At 42.7% G+C, this 21,207-nt stretch overlaps 6 protein-coding genes across 6 annotated transcripts; 5 read left to right on the forward strand and 1 right to left on the reverse strand.

The window, feature by feature from the left end:
• Nucleotides 1–59: 59 nt before the first annotated feature.
• On the forward strand, nt 60–720 carry BCR41DRAFT_395898 (hypothetical protein; the record flags this gene model as incomplete). Its single annotated transcript, XM_022028763.1, has 2 exons — nt 60–157; nt 231–720. The coding sequence occupies 2 exons, from the start codon at nt 60–62 to the stop codon at nt 718–720; spliced, it is 588 nt and encodes a 195-aa protein (XP_021881551.1).
• A 759-nt stretch (nt 721–1,479) lies between these two features.
• BCR41DRAFT_322099 (3-oxoacid CoA transferase 1) lies at nt 1,480–4,047 on the forward strand. Its single transcript, XM_022021463.1, has 5 exons — nt 1,480–1,687; nt 1,915–2,229; nt 2,386–2,557; nt 2,781–3,019; nt 3,153–4,047. Exons 1-5 carry the CDS (start codon nt 1,613–1,615, stop codon nt 3,984–3,986), a joined length of 1,635 nt encoding a protein of 544 aa, XP_021881552.1. The 5' UTR covers nt 1,480–1,612; the 3' UTR covers nt 3,987–4,047.
• A 3,547-nt stretch (nt 4,048–7,594) lies between these two features.
• Nucleotides 7,595–10,233, forward strand: BCR41DRAFT_352824 (DnaK-type molecular chaperone bipA). The gene is made up of 2 exons (XM_022024017.1): nt 7,595–7,816; nt 8,207–10,233. The coding sequence occupies exons 1-2, from the start codon at nt 7,690–7,692 to the stop codon at nt 10,069–10,071; spliced, it is 1,992 nt and encodes a 663-aa protein (XP_021881553.1). The 5' UTR covers nt 7,595–7,689; the 3' UTR covers nt 10,072–10,233.
• A 493-nt stretch (nt 10,234–10,726) lies between these two features.
• On the forward strand, nt 10,727–13,192 carry BCR41DRAFT_352825 (septin). Its single transcript, XM_022024018.1, has 7 exons — nt 10,727–10,960; nt 11,072–11,203; nt 11,770–12,104; nt 12,200–12,295; nt 12,395–12,494; nt 12,587–12,734; nt 12,836–13,192. The coding sequence occupies exons 1-7, from the start codon at nt 10,855–10,857 to the stop codon at nt 13,062–13,064; spliced, it is 1,146 nt and encodes a 381-aa protein (XP_021881554.1). The 5' UTR covers nt 10,727–10,854; the 3' UTR covers nt 13,065–13,192.
• Nucleotides 13,193–13,323: 131 nt separating this feature from the next.
• Nucleotides 13,324–15,972, reverse strand: BCR41DRAFT_352826 (beta-tubulin). Its single transcript, XM_022024019.1, has 4 exons — nt 15,362–15,972; nt 14,326–14,575; nt 13,719–14,180; nt 13,324–13,608 (listed from the first exon to the last, which is right to left on the reverse strand). Exons 1-4 carry the CDS (start codon nt 15,881–15,883, stop codon nt 13,499–13,501), a joined length of 1,344 nt encoding a protein of 447 aa, XP_021881555.1. The 5' UTR covers nt 15,884–15,972; the 3' UTR covers nt 13,324–13,498.
• Nucleotides 15,973–16,792: 820 nt separating this feature from the next.
• Nucleotides 16,793–19,838, forward strand: BCR41DRAFT_352830 (mitochondrial carrier domain-containing protein). Its single transcript, XM_022024020.1, has 4 exons — nt 16,793–17,259; nt 17,763–18,514; nt 18,613–18,815; nt 18,924–19,838. The coding sequence occupies exons 1-4, from the start codon at nt 17,021–17,023 to the stop codon at nt 19,743–19,745; spliced, it is 2,016 nt and encodes a 671-aa protein (XP_021881556.1). The 5' UTR covers nt 16,793–17,020; the 3' UTR covers nt 19,746–19,838.
• The last annotated feature ends 1,369 nt before the right edge of the window (nt 19,839–21,207 follow it).

Below are 21,207 nucleotides of genomic sequence, written 5' to 3' on the forward strand. Positions count from 1 at the left end.
CTCTTTCGCCTGGAATCGGCCTCAAGGAAGTCTTTGATGTCTCTAATGCTGTTCACCGTATGGAAGAAGAGTCACGTCGTCGCCACGCACCGCAATTCTCAAATCTTCATCCTGTTGATGCCCTCAACACAACGAGCCGTCAGCGTCAGGCATTCATGTCCCAGTTGAAATGAGGAGGATGAAGAGGAGGAGCGGTCATCATATTCTGATACAACTGGCTCGATCTCGAGCGATGATGAGGCAGTCATTTCGAAATTGAATAACGCTCAGATCGATATTAATAATGTTCAAGAAGAATCGAATGTCAAGGAAAGAGTGGATGAACAAAAAGCTCAAGAACTGAAATTGCTACTCCAACAACAACAGCAAGAATATCAGAAGGCACAAGGTGAAATTGCAGCGGAACATCACCAAAAGTATTTGAAGCAACAGCAACAGGCAGGACACTCGATACCAGCTCAACAGCAACCACACGCCGTACGTGGCAATAACCAAGTTGGGCCAAGTGGATCAAAACCGCATCCTACTATTAGTAACTCGACCTCAACTTCAACCGCAAGCTCGGCCTCGACGACATCGACAACCCGTCGCCGTCGAGCTGGGTTTGAGTTAAATATCAACCATGCTACATTACTGAATCGTCGGGCGAAGCAGCAGCAACATCCTTCCATGATGCTGGATCAGCAACAGCAACAGGAATCTCCAGCCATGGCCATCTAGAGAACACAATATTACAATGTTTTCTATTACTATTGCTTCTTTTTTTTTATCCCATCTCCTTTTCTTTTTTTTTTTTTTGCTCAGTGATTGTTGCTCATTCCTATTCCTGTATCAATAGTTGTAATTATTAACCTCAAAAAGAACTAGCAAACAAAAAAAAAAAAAAAAAAAAAAAATTGACGATAATGATGATGATGAACATTGGCCATCTGTGATCAATTATAGTCAAGATAGAGTGAACAACGTGGGAAAATACTATTTTTGCATCTATACTCGAGTTTAATCGATAATAAATCGTTGCTATATGTTTTTATTAATGAGCAACTATTGATATGGCATCAAAATTGAGTGGGCAGATGGATGGATGGGCGAATCAATTGTGTTCGACAGGTAGTTACTCAATAGTCAAGATCTCGGTCTAGCGTTGCTGTTATTCTAGAAAGGGCGCTTCCGAAGATAAAACATTTGTACATGTACACAGGTCCTTCAAGAACAAACTTTCAAAAGGCTTATAAATGCTTATTTTAGTTTCCATTTCTGTTTGTCTGTCGCCCTTTCTGATTCAATGAAAGTGGATGCGAAGGGAAAGAGGAGAAAATCCATAAGGGGTTTATGTGGGCCCTGCGGAAGGAAAAAACAAAACAATTGCTCACGAGCGCATATTTCTCCAGAGAACAGACACGACTCCACATCCATACCTATTTACTATTTAAACCTTTTTCTTTGCTTGCACTTGTCCATCACTTCTTTTCACTCCCTATTCCCTACTCTTGTTCGCTCTAATACCTCCTCCCTCCCCTTCTGTGCCCATGACCTTGACTATTGTTCTTCAACAAGCACGCCGTGGTGTTGCAAAGGTATTCATTAAATTTTCTCCTTTAACGTTTGTTACATGTTTATTCCCACGGGTCAGATATCCACATTCTGTAACTTGTTTCGAAAAGTCTTTTCTTTTGGAAACAGAAAAGTAAGGGACAACACGGCGTCTGTGGAAAACCCTCATCTTCCTCATCAACCTACATTGTCAACAACAGAGCACAATTGACACTGAAAATAACTCATTCAACATTGGCCCATGAAGATGTCGTTTTTTCCTACACTTCTCATATTCCTCATGTTACACCTTTCGTGCACCACGCTGACGTTTTTTTTTTTTATTTTTTTATTTTTTATTTTTTTTTTTATTGAGTTTAGAAGGTGACCATTACTGCCTTCACTACCACAATCGGCCGCCAATTCTCTATATTCCGCCCCGTCTATAAGCAGGCAGCTGCTGATGATGAGCTGGTCGAGAACTTGAGCAAAGTTTATCCTTCAGCGGAGGAAGCTGTCAAGGATATCCCTTCAGGTTCGACTCTGATGGTTGGAGGATTCGGACTCTGCGGTATTCCAGAGAATTTGATCGCAGCATTGAAGAAGCGTGCTTCAGACTGTAAGGACTTGATTGTAGTTTCTAACAATGCTGGCGTGGATGATTTTGGATTGGGACAGCTCCTGCGTACCAAACAGGTATGAACTCGTATAAATATTTCAGCTACTACTTTTCCCCACAACAGTCTCGTAATGTGGAATGTGAAAACGATGTAAATGTCTCTGTAAAGTGAAATAATCTAACAGCATATCTGTACTCCGTATTCTGTCTTGTTCAATCATATCTTCGTATAGATCAAACGCATGATCAGCAGTTATGTAGGCGAGAACAAGGAGTTTGAGCGCCAGTACCTCTCTGGAGAGCTCGAGGTTGAGTTGACTCCTCAGGGTACTCTAGCAGAGCGTGTTCGTGCTGGCGGTGCTGGTATCCCAGCTTTCTTCACTCCTACTGCTTATGGAACTGAAGGTATGCACACAAGGTCAATCATCACTTTAGGGTTTTAGATGTATAGCGTTCTATCTTTGCTCGGTCGGGGCACTGCAGCATGAGAACACAATCTCTCTCTTTACCTTCACTTGACTGCACTGAGATTCATGAGAAATGATAATGGCTTTATTCATCAGACTTGCTTCAATAACTCATCTATCTGTTCTCTTTATTCTAACTTACGGGATTGGGACTCTAATAGTTCAAACTGGTGAGCTCACAATCAAGTATAGTCCGGATGGCAAGCCTTTGATCCGCAGCAAGCCTAGAGAAGTGCGCGAATTTAATGGCCGCAAGTATATTATGGAAGAGGCCATCGTTGGAGACTACTCATTGGTCAAAGCCTGGAAGGGTGATGCCTATGGAAACCTAATCTTTAAGGGATCTGCTATGAACTTCAATCCGGTCATGGCGAAGGGTTCCAAGAATTGCATTGCCGAGGTAAAAAAAAAAAAAAAAAAAAAAAAAAAAAACGGTCAGAGTAGATGGTACAATATGAACTTTACGAAGGACGACGCAAGCTGAGCAAATTATAACAGATGAGAATGGCCTTTCCTGTTGGTTATCAAACTAGGTCGAGGAAATCGTTCCCGTTGGTTCTCTCAGACCCGAGGACATTCACTTGCCTGGCATCTTCGTAAAGCGCATCATCCAGGGTAAGAACTATGAAAAGAGGATTGAACGTCTCACCTTGACTGAGGACAAACCTGTCGGCGTTACCAATACCTCTCCTGTGGTTGATGAAAGGGATGAAGCTGCTCGTCGTCGTGAGAAGATCGTTCGCCGTGCCGCTAAGGAGTTCAAGAACGGCATGTATGTCAACTTGGGTATTGGTATGCCCATGCTTGCGTCCAACTACCTCAAGAAGGGCGTTGCTGTCCACTTGCAAAGCGAGAACGGTATCCTTGGTTTTGGTCCCTTCCCCAAGCCTGGTGAACAGGATCCTGATCTGATCAACGCTGGAAAGGAAACTATCACACTTCTACCTGGCGCCTCACTCTTCTCAAGTGATGATTCGTTTGCAATGATTAGAGGATCACACGTAGATTTGACTATTTTGGGAGCATTGCAGGTGTCGGCCAAGGGTGATTTGGCCAACTGGATCATCCCCCGAAAGATGGTCAAAGGAATGGGAGGGGCCATGGATCTAGTCGCCAGTCCCGGTACCCGTGTTGTCGTGACGATGGAGCATCTGGCAAAGGGCGGCAAGCATAAGATCCTAGAAGAATGTACATTACCTCTGACTGGCGTTGGTTGTGTTGATAGAATTATCACAGACCTGTGTGTGTTTGATGTCAAGGATGGCAACCTTGTATTGACCGAGTTGATGGCGGATGTTTCATTGGACGATGTGAAGCGTGGAACAGGTGCCAAATTTACGATCTCCCCCGACCTCATCCAGAACTAGACAAATAGCATCCCACTCTCCTTTTGTAAAAAAATATAAACACAATTTATTATTATTCCAGGCTTGTAAGATGTTGAGACAACAGGATGAATTCTCCTGACCAATCAGGCCGTGCTGAGGACTATAAGGAAAAGAAAGGAAAAAAGGCTGTGCACTAAAAGAAAATAAGGCAAGCGTGCATCAAGGGGGAGCGCAACAGAACATAATGGAAACTTGATGGAACACAATCGAAAACAACAGAAAAAAGAATGTAGAATTTTGTGGACAGAGAGACCAATGTTTTAGAAGGAGATCGAAAAAAAAGTGTCTTCGCCCACTCATAAATTCTGACACTTCAACTGCTGGGAATAGATAAATAGCTTTTCTTCACTTCTCTTTTTTCATCACTTTTCTTTCCTTTCTTTTCCCTACCTTTTCTCGCAGACAGACTGCATTACACCCCACTCATCTCTCACGCTCTCATTCCACTTTGAAAGTGAAAAGGAATCATTTCTGCTCAATTCACACCCATAAACAACACAGTCAACTTTCATATATATAACCATGTCGACCGAAACATTTTCATTCCAGGTAGGACACCCACCTCCTTATTTACCATTGGCCTCAAGCCCTTGAGTGCTCGATAACAGTAAAAAGCAATGATGTGATTATTGATCCAGACCATTACTTTTCGCTTGTTAAATTATATAGGCTGAGATCTCTCAGTTGATGAGCCTGATCATCAACACTTTCTACTCGAACAAGGAGGTCTTTCTGCGTGAGCTGGTCTCGAACGCATCCGATGCCCTCGATAAGATCCGCTATGAAGCCTTGACTGACCCTTCCAAGCTTGATTCAGAGAAGGAGCTTTTCATTCGCATCACTCCTGACAAGGAGAACAAGATCCTCTCGATCCGCGATACTGGTATTGGTATGACCAAGGCTGATCTCGTCAACAACCTTGGTACTATCGCCAAGTCTGGTACTAAGGCTTTCATGGAGGCCCTTAGCAGTGGTGCCGATATCTCCATGATTGGTCAGTTCGGTGTCGGTTTCTACTCAGCCTACTTGGTGGCTGAGAAGGTCCAGGTCATCTCGAAGCATAATGATGACGAGCAATACATTTGGGAGTCGGCTGCCGGCGGTTCCTTCACCATCACCCGTGACACTGTCAATCCTCCTCTTGGTCGCGGTACAGAGATGCGTCTCTTCATGAAGGAGGATCAGCTCGAGTACCTCGAGGAGAAGAGGATTAAAGAGATTATCAAGAAACACTCCGAGTTTATCGGATATCCAATTCAACTTGCTGTTGAGAAGGAAACCGAGAAGGAGGTTGAGGACGATGAAGAAGAGGAGGTCAAGGAGAGCGATTCTAAAATCGAGGAGATTGAAGACGAAGATGAGAAGAAGGAAAAGAAGAAGAAGACTATCAAGGAGAAGAAGATTGAGAATGAGGAGCTCAACAAGACCAAACCCCTCTGGACCCGCAATCCCGAGGATATCACCAACGAGGAGTATGCCACCTTCTACAAGTCATTAACAAATGACTGGGCCGATCATATGGCTGTCAAGCACTTTGCCATTGAAGGTCAGCTCGAGTTCCGTGCCATTTTGTTCGTCCCCAGCCGTGCTCCTTTTGACATGTTCGAGACCAAGAAGAAGCGCAACAACATTAAGCTGTACGTCCGCCGTGTCTTCATTATGGATGATTGCGAGGACCTTATCCCTGAGTGGCTGAACTTTATTAAGGGTATCGTGGACTCTGAGGATCTGCCCCTGAATATTTCCCGTGAGATGCTTCAGCAGAACAAGATTCTCAAGGTCATCCGCAAGAATCTTGTTAAGAAATGTCTCGAGATGTTTGCTGAGATTGCTGAGGATAAGGAGCAGTTTGCTAAATTCTACGAAGCCTTCTCTAAGAACATCAAGTTGGGCATCCATGAGGACTCTCAGAACCGTGCTAAGCTCGCTGATTTGCTCCGTTATCACTCCACAAAGTCGAGCGACGAGATGACATCACTCAAGGACTATGTCACTCGCATGCCCGAGAAGCAGAAGAATATTTACTACATCACTGGTGAGTCTCGCACTGCTGTTGAGAACTCACCTTTCATTGAGGTCTTGAAAAAGAAAGGCTTTGAGGTCCTCTTCATGGTCGACCCTATTGATGAGTACGCTGTAACCCAACTTAAGGAATACGATGGCAAGAAGCTGGTTTCTGTCACTAAGGAAGGACTTGAGCTTGAGGAGGATGAGGAGGAGAAGAAGGCTCGCGAAGCCGAAGAGAAGTCGTACGAAGGTCTCTGCACACAAATCAAGGAGATCTTGGGTGACAGAGTTGAGAAGGTCTTGATTTCCAACCGCATCTCTGAATCACCTTGCGTTCTCGTCACTGGTGCTTTCGGTTGGTCCTCAAACATGGAGCGTATCATGAAGGCCCAAGCTCTCCGTGACTCCTCTATGTCTTCCTATATGGCTTCCAAGAAGTCTTTGGAGCTGAATCCCAAGAATTCGATTATTAAGACTCTTAAGGCCAAAGTCGATGCCGACAAGAATGACAAGACCGTCAAGGATTTAACCTTGTTGATGTACGATGTTGCCCTCATTGTTTCTGGCTTCAGTATCGATAAGACTGATGTCTTTGCAGACAGAATCAACCGAATGATCAAGCTGGGCTTGGCTATTGATGATGATGAGGAAGAGGCTTCTACTGCAGATATGCCAGCTCTTGAGTCTCAAGATGTTGTAGAGGCTTCCGAGATGGAGGAGGTTGATTAAACAGCGGCCTATTAGAATTTTAATCATTAGTTTCATGTTCATAGTATCATTGCATGGCGGTTGTAATTAGTTCTTTATTTTTTTTCCTATTCGCCAAAATAAATGCAGTCTGATCATCTCTATTACTGTATATTTGCATTTGTATATATATATGTATATTTGGTGACAGGCTTCGGGGATTGAAATACAAATGAAAATCAACATCCAGCCATAGGGACAACTCTACATGAACGTGTGTCATTTTGCTAGCTTTGCTTTTTCTGATCCTTCAGCTTTCAGCAGCTTTCCAAGATGTAATGGAGAAAACCTTGTCTAAAGGACAAGAAATGTGACATTAGTACATGTAAAATGAAATTGTATCTGCATCCCATTTCATCGTAAAAGAGGAGATATGCTTCGCCTTTAGAAGAGCCCTTTCGATCCAAGCTATTTCACGGATCAGCATTAAGTTGGTTTGTTGGAGCATGATCATTGGTGACTTTCTTTTTTTACTTGAGCGAAAATTGTCCCCCAGATCGCAGTATTGCCATTGGATGCTTTATTTTTTTTTTATTTTCTTTCAAGGTTGGATACGTGTAACATTCTGGAGGCTTTCTTTGCAGTGATAAATTGCATGTTGACACGTCAACAGTGCTATGTAGTAGCCAATCAGGTGTTGCCATATCAGGTCTCCCTGTTTCTTGAATTTATTTCTGTATTGGACTGTGTTCTATGGCCTTCTGTGTCCCAGAGCACGTACAAAAAAGCTTAAACGCGCTTTGTTTGCTGGCAAAGCCTGGCTTTCTTCCTTCTCTGGTTACAACAAACCAGCCTATATATATTCTCCCTTCTCTCTCTTTTTCTTTCTTTCTTTTTTTTTTTTCCTCATCATCAGTCTCCACCACTTCTGTTCTTTCCCTCCTTTCTTCACCTCATCTTCCATCCTCATCTCTTACGACTCCAACTCATGTCAAAGTTCATCAAGAGCGTTCTCGCTCTGGTCACTGTGGCATTGGTCTGCATGGTCGCTATTACGACCGTCAAAGCCGATGCTGACGAGACCCGCGAGTCCTATGGCACTGTCATTGGTATCGGTAAGTCAATATACTATCTCTCACACACTTTTACCCGTGTGATCATGCAAAAAAAGTCTGTACAAAGCTGTCTTGAACAGATCCAGCGTGTATTATAAAGAAAGAAAAATGAAGGCGATCAACTACCGCAATAATATCGAGGACAGATTCGTGGAGAAGCCCTTCTCATAGGAGCAGTAGCAGCAAGATCAGTTACATATTTTTCCCTTTTTTACTATGATCTGATACTCAGTGGCTATGGAGTGGGTTAAAGAGCGCAGAGCAACTATTCTGCAAATGCCTCGATTGCGTTCATTTTCAATCTCCCCCTTCCTTGAATCGAAAATTCATCACTAACAACCGCCTCTCTTGTTTTTGCCTGTCGCTTGTTTTTTATAATTAACCAAATAGATCTTGGAACCACCTACTCCTGTGTCGGCGTCTACAAGAATGGACGCGTTGAAATTATCGCCAATGATCAAGGTCATCGTATCACTCCCTCCTATGTCGCATTCACTGAGGACGAGCGTCTTGTCGGAGATGCCGCCAAGAATCAGTACGCTGCCAACCCCACCAACACAATTTTTGATGCCAAACGTCTGATTGGTCGCCGTTTCGATGATAAGGATGTCCAGAATGATATTAAGCACTTCCCATTCAAAGTCAAGAGCAAAGGTGGCGCTCCTGTCATCCAGGTCGAGGTCAAAGGAGAGCCAAAGACCTTCACGCCTGAGGAGATTTCCGCTATGGTTTTGGGCAAGATGAAGGAGATTGCCGAAGCCTTCCTTTCCAAGAAGGTTACCCACGCCGTCGTCACTGTCCCCGCCTACTTCAACGACGCTCAGCGTCAGGCTACTAAGGATGCCGGTGCTATTGCTGGCTTGAACGTCCTCCGTATTGTCAACGAACCCACCGCCGCCGCAATCGCTTACGGTTTGGACAAGAAGGATGGTGAGCGCACTATTCTCGTCTATGATCTTGGTGGTGGTACTTTTGATGTCTCTCTTTTGTCGATCGACGACGGTGTCTTTGAAGTTCTCGCCACGTCTGGTGACACTCACTTGGGAGGAGAGGATTTCGACCAGCGTGTTATTGATCACTTTGTCAAGCAATACAAGAAGAAGAACGGCAAGGATATCACCAAGGATCTCAAGACCATGGGCAAGCTCAAGCGTGAGGTTGAGAAGGCCAAGCGCACTCTTTCTTCCCAGATGTCTGTCCGTATTGAGATTGATTCTTTCCATGAAGGTAATGACTTTTCCGAGACCTTGACCCGCGCCAAGTTTGAGGAGCTCAACATGGATTTGTTCAAGAACACAATCAAGCCTGTCGAGCAAGTCCTCAAGGATGCCGGCCTCGAAAAGAGCGATATTCATGACATTGTCCTCGTTGGTGGTTCTACTCGTATCCCCAAGGTCATCTCTCTTATTGAGGACTTCTTTGGTGGTAAGAAGGCATCCAAGGGTATTAATCCTGATGAAGCTGTCGCTTATGGTGCCGCTGTTCAGGGTGGTGTCCTCTCTGGTGAGTCTGCCGCTGATTCCGTCCTTCTTTTGGATGTCAACCCGTTGACCCTCGGAATTGAAACCACTGGAGGTGTTATGACCAAGCTTATTCCCCGCAACACTGGTATCCCTACCAAGAAGTCTCAAATTTTCTCTACCGCCGCCGACAATCAGCAGACTGTTTTGATTCAGGTCTTTGAGGGAGAGCGTGGTATGACTAAGGACAATAACCAGCTCGGCAAGTTTGAGCTGACCAACATTCCCCCAGCTCCTCGTGGTGTTCCTCAGATCGAGGTCACTTTTGAGATTGATGCCAACGGTATCTTGCGTGTCTCTGCCTCTGACAAGGGCACTGGCAAGACTGAGAGCATCACCATCACTAACGACAAGGGCCGCCTTTCTGACGAGGAAATTGAACGCATGATCAAGGAGGCTGAGCAGTTTGCCAGCGAGGATCAGGCAATCAAGGAACGTGTTGAAGCCAAGAACGTTCTCGAGAACTACCTTTACTCTGTCAAGAACCAGGTCACTGATGACTCTCAGTTGGGAGCTAAGATTGACGCTGATGATAAGAAGACCATCTTGGATGCCATTGCCACCAAGATCTCGTGGCTTGAGTCCGAGGGTGCCTCTGCCACTAAGGAGGAGCTTGATGAGAAGAAGGAGGAGATTGAGGCCATTGTTAACCCCATCACCTCTAAGCTCTACGGCTCCTCCGGCGGCTCCGGCACTCCTCCTAGTGAGGAGATGCCTTCGCACGACGAGCTTTAAAAAAAATGCATTCTCTCCCCTCGGGCAGATTCTTTTTTCTTTATCGTAAAATAATATTTTTGCCAGCTCATTCTTTTTTTTTTCTGCTTGTACAGTAATCAAATCCCCAATAAAGTAAAGAAAAAAAATCTTTTTGAAATAAACCATAGCCTTGAAACTACATGAAAAAGCCTAAGTCCACTTCCAGATCGACAGAACATTATAAATACATAAATACATTCATGTATATATATGTTTTTACTACATTTCTCTTACTGGAATCTGTTTCTGAACTAGAGGAGACTTTACAGGTACCTCTGTTCTGGTTGTTTTCTCCTTCGGTCACAGGCATCATGATGGCCCTCCCTGCTGTCCATAGACTAGCCAGCCATGACTGATCTCACGTCTTGCGGGTTGGTATGAAAATGATCATAATCAAGTATAGATTTACAAGTATACAAAACAAAATTCCCCTGTTTGCCGCGGGATCAGTAATCAAGCCAAACTGCTTATCTTGAATACGATTTAACGTGTTTGCTATTGGAGAAAGCGTAGTTTAATTATGTCTCATTAATGCATTTTCCTTTCTGTAAATGCTTGCATTTGAGCATTGAGCCAAAGAGCAGGTCTGCATTCTACCCACATGGTGCATCTTTCTTTCTTTCTTCTTTTTTTTTTTTGCATCCCTTTTCCATTCTTTTTTTTTTTAATCTTCTCTTCCATCGTCTTGAATTACAAAACTCGCCTACAACTTTCACATTTCCACATCTCCATACACACATATCTCAGTACTTGAAACAAAACATGGCACCAGTCCAGATCGGAACCGGTATCGGCATTGCCAACCTCCCCAACCAACGTCATAAAATTGTCGCCAAGAATGGTGCCAGCTTCACCTTGATGGTTTGCGGTACATGTCAAGATAACAATGATAAAACTTGTTTGCTGTTATCAAGGGCGGTGACTATGATATACATCAGTTCTCTAATAAGCTGTTGTGGCCTTCTAATCTGATTCTTAGGAGAGTCTGGTCTTGGTAAAACTACTTTTATCAATACTCTTTTCACCACCACAATTAAAACTCCCAAGACCTATAAGCGTCGTTTCAACAAGTCGACTGAAAAGACTGTCGAGATTGAGATCATTCGTGCTGGTAAATAGTCTTTTTTTTTTTCTTTTTTTTTTTTTGCTTGAAATTTGAGTTTGACTTCAGGATCAAAAGCATCGACGGGGGCATTGCAAAACACAGGACACAGCTCGACTTTAATTGGCATCAGTCGGGTTTGATACTCTTCCCCTCCAAAGAAAAAAAAAGGCTCCTCTCCTCTTACTACAGTATACGTTGACGCGTTCCTGTGGACCTTGTTTTTTTGCTTTTGGATTTTTATTCTTTTTTAGTTTCTTGAAGAGCATTTTTTATTAGTCCTTTTTTACTTGGTGCACCTGTTCAAATTTGTTAAATCCTCTATTTTTATATTTCAGTGATGGCTCACAAAGAGGAAAAAAAAAATCTCTTGTTGGTTGTCACTGGCTCTACTCAAATCTACTACTGCAAAAACGGCACTGGCTGACAAAGTAGAGCAAAAAGACAATATGCACTAGAAGATGTTTGGAGCCAATAATCCATTATCGTGCTTCCTATAATGATAATAAGCAACAACAATAACAAAAATAGGCAAGTAATACTCATGACATTTGCATTTTCTACTGTTATATTAGAGCTGGAAGAGAAGCAGTTCAATGTCAAATTGTCTGTAATCGACACTCCAGGATTTGGAGACTATACCAACAATCGTGATAGCTGGATGCCTATTGTAGATTTTATTGATGATCAACACGAGTCATACATGCGCCAGGAACAGCAGCCCAAGCGTCATGAGCTGAGCGACATGCGTGTTCATTGCTGTCTATACTTCATTCGACCCACCGGACATACCTTGAAACCTTTAGACATTGAAATAATGAAGCGTCTGGGAACACGTGTCAATCTCATCCCTGTCATTGCCAAAGCCGATACCTTGACACCTACTGACTTGCACAAGTTCAAGAAACGGGTACGATATTGTGTTCTTTCTAGATGATATACCTTTGTTCAGTTTAGAACTGAGAGTATTTACTAGACACTGTTAATGTCTTTCTTATCATTTAGATCTTGGAGGTCATCGCTGCTCAAAACATTTCTTGCTACACCTTCCCTCTCGAGAGCGATGATGAGGCCAGCACCAAGCGCAACATGAGCATTATGGTATTTAGGAGTTGAGCTCAACGTGAACCACTTATATTACAGTGAAAAAAAATAGTTGTATTGCTGACTAACCTCAGAATATGTCCTGTCGTTTTGTAGGCTGCTCTGCCTTTTTCCATCATTGGTAGTACTGAAGACGTTGTCACTATGGATGGTCGTACTGTAAAGGGTCGTCAGTACTCTTGGGGAGTTGCAGAAGGTATGATTTATGGATATACCAGGGGGAAGGCAGATTGTCTCGCATATTTTCTGATCCTAATATCATACCTTTAATATTCCTTCACTCAATAGTCGAGAATGAGGACCACTGCGATTTTAAAAAGTTGCGACAGCTACTTATCCGTACTAACATGTTGGATCTAATTAGTTCGACCGAGGAGGTTCACTATGAGAATTATCGTAATACTCAGATGGAAACTCGTAAAATTGGAGAGCCAAAGTATGATCATTATTTCTATTTTTTTTTTTTCTTTCTTTTTCATTATCTTTTGCTTGGATGAAGTGTCGAGAAAAAAGAAAAAGACTAATTTTTTTTTTTAGGGCCAAGACTGTGACCAATCCTAAGTGGAAAGAGGAGGAGGAGGCCCTCCGTAAGCGGTTCACAGAACAAGTCCGTCTGGAGGAAAATCGGTTCCGTTCGTGGGAACAACAGCTCATTGCTGAGCGTGACCGCCTCAACAAGGATTTAGAGGCCGAACACTCACACATCAAAGCCCTGGAAGCTGAGTTGGAGGCAATGCAAGCTGGTCTTTCTCCTAAGCGCAAGTAGACAGGGAGAAATTGTTATATCCTTTTTGCCCCCGTTTCTTAATGATATCCGATCCGTATAATTTATAAACAAAGTATATTCTATTCACCATAATCATGCACTTCTAATAAAAGTTTTTTTTAGGCACCTGCAGCTCAAAAAAGAGCTCTAATTATAAAAAAAAAAAAGATGGACCAGTCCCTGAATGGTGCAACGTTTTTTCTTTTTTGTAGAAACATGTCTCTTAACCAAACAAACAAACAAACAAACAAACAAGCATGTGGTTGACATGCAGTATCATCTTTTTTTCATCATCTGCTTCTGTTTTAGTTTCTTTGCTTAATTCTCTTACGAGAAGGGATGATAGAAGGATATAAAAATCTGTGTTGAACTTCAATTAGGCGTAGAAAAAGGAAAAGAAAAAAAGGAAAAGTACTTTAAAAGAATCTAGTGCTTTAGATATCCATATCTTGGGCAATGTCATCCTCATACTCGACATCATCATCTTCGACAGTGGCGTCCTGGTACTGCTGGTACTCAGAGACCAAGTCATTCATGTTAGATTCTATTTAATCACATTAAAGAAGAAAAAGAATTAATACATTGATTGATGTTCCTTCCACATTTTTTATGTTTATGTTTGTGTTACGTATAAAACCGTTTTGAGTAACGTACCAGCTTCAGTAAATTCCATCTCGTCCATGCCCTCGCCAGTGTACCAATGCAAGAAAGCCTTGCGACGGAACATGGCAGTGAACTGCTCGGAAATACGCTTGAACAACTCCTGAATGGCAGTAGAGTTACCAATGAAGGTTACCGACATCTTGAGACCACGAGGAGGAATGTCGCAGACAGCGGTCTTGACATTATTAGGGATCCACTCAACAAAGTATGAGCTATTCTTGGACTGGACGTTAAGCATCTGTTCATCAACTTCCTTGGTCGACATACGTCCACGGAACATGGCAGCAACGGTCAAATAACGTCCGTGGCGGGGGTCAGAGGCAGCCATCATGTTCTTGGCATCGAACATCTGCTGGGTCAATTCGGGAACAGTCAAGGCACGGAATGACTGCGAGTTATTGGCAGTCAAGGGGGCGAAGCCAACCATGAAGAAGTGCAGACGAGGGAAGGGGACTAAGTATTTCAGTTAGACAACAGTTTAAGCCAGTCACTATTAGTAATTTCTCCCCATATTCTTATTCCTTGCCATTGGGGCCTCATCGATGCCCTGTAGATCCTCATTACTTTGTGTTTGCAATAATTAAAGCATGATACTTACCCAGGTTGACAGCCAGCTTTCTCAAATCAGCATTGAGCTGACCAGGGAAGCGGAGAGAGGTGGTGATACCACTCATGACAACAGAGACCAAATGGTTGAGATCGCCATAGCTGGGAGCAGTGAGTTTGAGAGTGCGGAAGCAGATATCATACAAAGCTTCGTTATCGATACAGAATGTCTCGTCAGAGTTCTCAACCAACTGGTGGACAGACAGGGTGGCGTTGTAGGGCTCGACGACTGTGTCAGAAACCTAGAAAATGTGAATAATTACGACATACATTTTTAGTTTGAGTTGGCGTGGAATCTGGTTGTCCCACTACATCTGATGAGTATTAGAAGATACATGGCAACTGTACAAAGAAAAATAAAATAAAAGATAACCAAATAACCAATACAAAGATTAGAGCACCAGGTGCCAAATAGGGTTCACCCTCCTCAAGTTAACTAGCGGGATACTTGGACTCATTCTCTTAATAAGAGCATAGGTAACACCAAGTTAAAGCAACTAACGACTAATGCAATGTAGTAGAGCACCATCTATGACTATGTTGCTTTACATGCAGGACGAAAAAGGACAAGTTTCTAGCCACTAAAGTCCTCAAAAGTTGAATGGTCCATCTCCAAAAAAAATAAAATAGCAATACCCAATAAGCTTCTAGAGTCACTCTCCAACTTTAGAAGCTCTCAACTGCATCCCTCCCTTCCCTCCCCTAATCTCCCACCTAAAAAAAAATATCGTTTACCAAGTCGGAGACAAAAATAAGAAGTAAAGGCAATCACACATCAAACTCGTATAAAGTAAGATATAAAAAAAAGACTTCCCACTCTGTTACTATTGGGTGTCCAGGGGTTTGAATATCATGCAAATCAGGAGACAGGTTAACCATAAAAAACTAAAAGCATACACGCCGAAATAAACCCAATCAAGTAAAAAAAAAAAAAAAAAAAAAAACTAATAGAAGAATGAAAGGATGCAAAATGATCGGGCGATTGTCTAGAGCGTCCACAAAGAAATTTGAAATGAGGAATCATTTACCTTAGGTGAAGGCATGACTGAGAATGTGCACATCATGCGATCAGGGTACTCCTCACGAATCTTCGAGATCAGAAGGGTACCCATACCGGCACCAGTGCCACCTCCAAGAGAGTGTGTGATTTGGAAACCCTGCAGGCAGTCGCAAGATTCAGCCTCCTTGCGGACAACATCAAGGACTGAGTCAACTAGCTCGGCACCCTCTGTATAGTGACCCTTGGCCCAGTTGTTACCTGCACCACTCTGACCAAAAATGTAGTTATCGGGGCGGAAAAGCTGACCAAAGGGACCGGCACGGACGGCATCGATGGTACCGGGCTCCAAGTCGACGAGAACAGCACGGGGGACGTACTTTCCACCAGTAGCCTCGTTGTAGTAGACATTGATGCGCTCGAGTTGAAGGTCAGAGTCGCCGTTGTAGACACCACTGGGGTCGATGCCATGTTCTTCACTGATAACCTCCCAGAACTTGCCTCCAATTTGGTTACCGCATTGACCGGTTTGCAAGTGCACAATCTCACGCATGATGAATTATAATGTAGTGTTGGATGAGAGGAGAAAGATGGATGATGGGGATGTAGAGGGTCAAAGTATAAAAAGTAAAAAAAAAAAAAAGATGATGAAGATTAGACAGAAAAAGCTCAACACGAAAAAAAAATACATAAACAACTGAGTAGAGAAGGTTCGCGCTGTAGTTTATACGATCATATTGGATACCACACGTGCTATGTATTGCGCACGTGCAAAGTGCTGTGTGTGTAACCAGCGCATCGTCAAAGAACCATAGAAGACACGGGTGAAGATCGTAAAGTCCCGATACCGACTAGATCTTCGAGTGTTCTTTATCATCTTACTAACGAGGTCATGGGCTAGTCAGATGCTCTCCAATGTTACAGTTTTAACGCCACATACAAGTCGATACCTCTTTTCTTTTTTCTTTTCTTTGCGCTTTTCCAATCCTACAGCTTGTCTTTCTAGATATCAATGACACACATCAGGAGTATACAGCTACCTGGATATGTGGGTATCTCAGACATTGTGTCAGGATGCCGCCAGTGAATAGGCTTGGAAAGTCCAATCGATGGGACCTGAAAAATAGAAATATTGAGGTCAGGAACGAGACGTGAAGGGCACAAATAGTCTAAAAATGTAAAAATACTTTACCCACATGCACTTCACCATTCTTTCTTTACTCTGTCTCGCCTCTTTTCGACTACTTCTTCACTCTCTTTTTTCTTCCTCCCTGTAACCTGGTAAGGACATGCTATTAATAACCTAGAACTTTTGGTGTCACATCTGGGGAAGACTTTCAGGATCTTTTTTGAAATATGAACAAAATCAATGTGAATTCTGACATGACCCTCAATTTCATTCAACATTTTCACCAAGCTATTGTAGTTGAATGAGATTCAGCATACATCATCAAACTAAAGAAAAAAAAAAAAAGACTTATTTCATACTACTCATGTCTGCTTTTGCATTAAGAGGCTGAATGGATATAACAGTAACGCTGATAGAATTCAGAGCTATGGGAAAATTTACTCTTTTGCGATCAGTATCTAGCCTTTAGAATCACAAAGCTTGTGCTATATTATCCACCATTTATTAAATCCATCGATATTATACAAGCAATCACATTAGGCTCATATAAACCATTCAGCCATGGTCTCGTCGATTATGTCGTCAAGCAGCTCGAACGAAGAATCCATTGAGCGTTACAAGCGCATCTTTAATCGGTTTGCGTCTGTTGAAAAGAATGGCGAAAAATTCATGACCAGCGATGATTTTGTCAACGCTATCGCCCCGGGCGAAGATTACAAGCGGTTGCAACGATCGCAATATGCCGTCCTGTTCAATGTGGCAGATCAATCTAGACATGGTCTCCTATCTTTGTCAGATTTGTAAGTTTCTCGGCATCTTTATCAATGGCATCAGCGGACACGTCATGATCAACCAAGAGAACTACTGCATTATTTAAAGGCTCAGAGTAAACAGGACCCTTCCATCGCTTATTAAGTTTGACATTAACCTGTCTTCGCATGAACACCAAGCAGCTAAAAAAAAAAAAAAAAAAAAAAAAAAAAGAACTACAACGGAGAAAGGAAACAGGAAACGAGCCAAACAACCTTGCATGTACGACAGAGCGTGTAGCAGCACCAGAAAGGCCTTCTTTTGTAACTTGAGAGAGCAAATCAAACTAAACTGTCTACGGTACTCACTGCAGTCGCGCTTGACAATGACGAACTGAGGGAAAAAGAGGAATAATAGCATTATGTGATGGAAATCATTGTCCGACTCTGTCATCATATCGTATATCCACTACTACTTTAACATGATGGTCACTAAAACGACTTCTCACACGCTTTATCTTGTTTAAAAAAAAAAAAAAAAAAAAAAAAAAAAGTGTTGTATTTGAAAACTTATTATCTCTACCGGATGCAGAATACGAAATCGCCTTTCGACTTTTTGATACTGCGGGTACCGGTGCCATCACACGAGATCAGTTCAAGCAAATCTTAACTGCCAATATTGGAAAGGATGCGATTCCTTTTGATTTCGATTGCGAATGGCTCCGGCTCTATGCAGGAAGCAAAGACAGCCCACATGATATGCCGTACAAGGAGTTTACGCAACTCTTAAAGGGCCTTCAAGCAGAACGTCTACGCCAGGAATTCCGATACTACGACAATGAAGAGACTGGCTATATCACACCCGATCAATTCAAGAAAGTGGTGATCGACATCGCTGGCCACAAACTCTCAGAACATGTTCTCGATAACCTTCCAACCTTATGCAATCTTTACTCAGGGAACAAGGTGTCGTTTGCAAACGTCATGGCCTTTTACAATGTAATTCGTGAAATGGACATGGTTGAGCGCGTGGTCCGCAAGGCGATCGAGAATAGTAAAGACGGCACTATCACTAAAGCTGATTTTCTGAATACCGCCTCAAAAGAGACGCGCTTCTCACTGTTTACACCTATGGAAGCCGACATCATCTTTCATTTTGCAGGGCTAGAAAACCCTTCAGGCAAATTGACGCTCAGGGACTTTTTCCGCTTATTGGAGGCAAAATGGGAACACGCACTTCCTGTTACCCATCCTTCCATCCCAGAACCTAAACACGGCGCTATTCACGAAATCCTTCTAGGCTCTTGTATGTGTTAACTTCGTTATTGCTATTCAAGAACCATATCTTGACTTACTTTGTCCATCAGGTCCTTAACTTATTTTATTTTGTTACTCTAATTCTAGATGCATTTTTGCTTGGATCTATCAGTGGTGCTGTAGGGGCAACCGTGGTTTACCCCATCGATCTCGTAAAAACACGAATGCAGAACCAGCGATCTAAGGTTGTTGGCGAACTTTTGTATAAGAACAGTATTGATTGCTTCAAGAAAGTCATCAAAAATGAAGGCGTTCTGGGATTGTACCGTGGTCTTGGGCCACAATTAGTTGTAAGTTTTTTTTTTTTTTTTTTTTTTTTTTTTTTACTTTTACACAATCATGAATAAGCCGGATTTCGTCTCATTACTCGCATTTTTTTGGATTATTGAAAATTATAGGGTGTGGCTCCAGAAAAGGCCATTAAGCTTACAATGAACGATCTTGTGCGAAAATTTCTTTCAGACAAGGATGGAAAGATTTCATTTACGGATGAGCTGATTGCTGGAGGTGTTGCAGGAGGTTCACAAGTGGTGTTCACAAATCCGTTGGAGATTGTCAAAATCCGTCTGCAGGTTGCAGGTGAGATGGTTAAGTCTATGGATCTTGGTACCCCTCGACCTGGTGCCATCACCATTGTACGAACACTAGGCCTTGTAGGACTTTACAAAGGCGCCAGCGCTTGCTTGCTCCGTGACATTCCTTTCTCTGCAATTTATTTCCCCGTGTATGCTCACTTGAAGAAAGACGTCTTCAAAGAAGGGCCTGATCACCGTCTGTCAATTGGAGAGTTGTTAACATCAGGCGCTGTTGCTGGTATGCCTGCTGCTTACTTCACAACGCCAGCGGATGTCATCAAAACGCGCTTGCAAGTCGAGGCCAAGAAGGGCCAAAGCACATACAATGGTATAATGGATGCAGCGCGCAAGATTTTCAGAGAAGAAGGCTTCCGTGCTTTCTTTAAAGGAGGGCCTGCACGAATCTTTCGCTCGTCACCTCAGTTTGGTACCACCTTGATGGTCTATGAAGTCCTTCAACGTGCATTCCCCTTTGGTGGAGAGAAGGAGGCGACACAGCAAGCTCTGACGCGGGTTGACTCTACGCATCCGGATGACCTGAGCTACTTGCAATCCAAGAACGCGCTTAAAATCCTTCTAGACGTTCACTACAAGTTTGGAATAGTACCCCCTAACACCAAAATTGCTGGTGCAACTAGTTCATAAAATACTTTTCACTCTTAAAAAAAAAGACACACCTGAAAAGCTTTTCAATCAAAAGGCAACGAGGCATGGACTTTATCCATCTACACAAACGGCTTTTTTTTTTTTTTTTTTTTTTTTTTTTTTAAAAAAAAAAAGTGTCATAGACCTATTCTACGTATACAAACTTATGCATTGCTTTCATGTCTGATTGGATTCGCGTACATGTCTTTTATTACTAATGGGGAAATACAAACTAGAATAAACCTCTACTATTTTCTTTCGCCCTCTAAGCAGCTTCCGGACTACTCTTATGCATACCCTTCACGAGATCTCTGATGCAAGCATTGTCTTTTGCTTCAACGATGGCTTCTTCTAGTTTGCCCAAGACTGCATCATAAGCATTAGTATTATTTTCCACGGAAGCGGCAAGACGCTTTGTTAGTGCTGCAATTGCTGCAAACTTGCGTTTCCTGGATATCATTGCCTGATCTTCCGAAGGAACAGCACTCGGAGGCATGAGCACACTTCCCGGATCACTCATGTATGCGATGGACGGTTTGCCGCTTGAAGACTTTCGTTGGACGGCAGCGATCTGATATACCCATGAATGGACAATACATTGAGGTCTATATTGTGCTGCATCCTCTCAGCGTCCGACTAGTCGCAGGCACGCTTTTGGGCATTATGGGTCTGTGGGAGTTGGATCTTGAGCGAATCTCTTGCATTTATAATAGGGGTTTCAAACTTAGACATTTTTTGGTTATTTGAGGGAAGCACATTTGTTTGAAACGTTCATCTATACATTCGAAATAGGTCAGCCTTCTGACAGGTGCATTTCAAATGTACTATAAAAATGAAATGGTGTATCGCGCTTTGGAGTATTTGCGTGATTGTCGTTTATGAAATGTGAAACCCCAAATGAAATGAGACTATTTTGGAAGCCATTGTTTCATTTCCTTCTCTCTGTGATCCTCTGAAAACGAAGCATATTTCTGTACTAGGCTTTGAATTAGACTTCTTTTTTTTTCATACCAGAGCACTTCGTTTCCATTACCCCAAAACGAGCCCATGCCATCCGATTAGCAAAGGCATCATGCTCGCGTCGTGGTTGTCAAAAAAAAAGTGCTTACGAATGTACTTTAGGAAGGCTTCGGCGCGTGATATCAGTGATGTTCGTTAAAGTTGCTCATGTGATTGTCATGCTTGTGGTTTCATTTTTCTAGGCCATGTGTGATGTTTGTCTTGTCTGTGGTTTTATTTATTCTCATAATGTTTCAACTGCTGCCCGTTTAAAGCACGCTCGTGATAAAGAAGTTCATGACAGGGTGAATATTGCGCAGTACCGCATAGTGAATATTGCGCAGTACCGCATAGTGAATATTGCGCACGCAGTAAACCTTCAACAACAATGATTGATGTTTGTCCTGCCCGTAGTTCTACTCCTTTTAGATTTGTTATGAGATTAGTGGTTGACCTCTGGTGG

This window comes from Lobosporangium transversale, assembly GCF_002105155.1.
Source record: "Lobosporangium transversale strain NRRL 3116 chromosome Unknown BCR41scaffold_17, whole genome shotgun sequence".
NCBI classification, from domain to species: domain Eukaryota; kingdom Fungi; phylum Mortierellomycota; class Mortierellomycetes; order Mortierellales; family Mortierellaceae; genus Lobosporangium; species Lobosporangium transversale.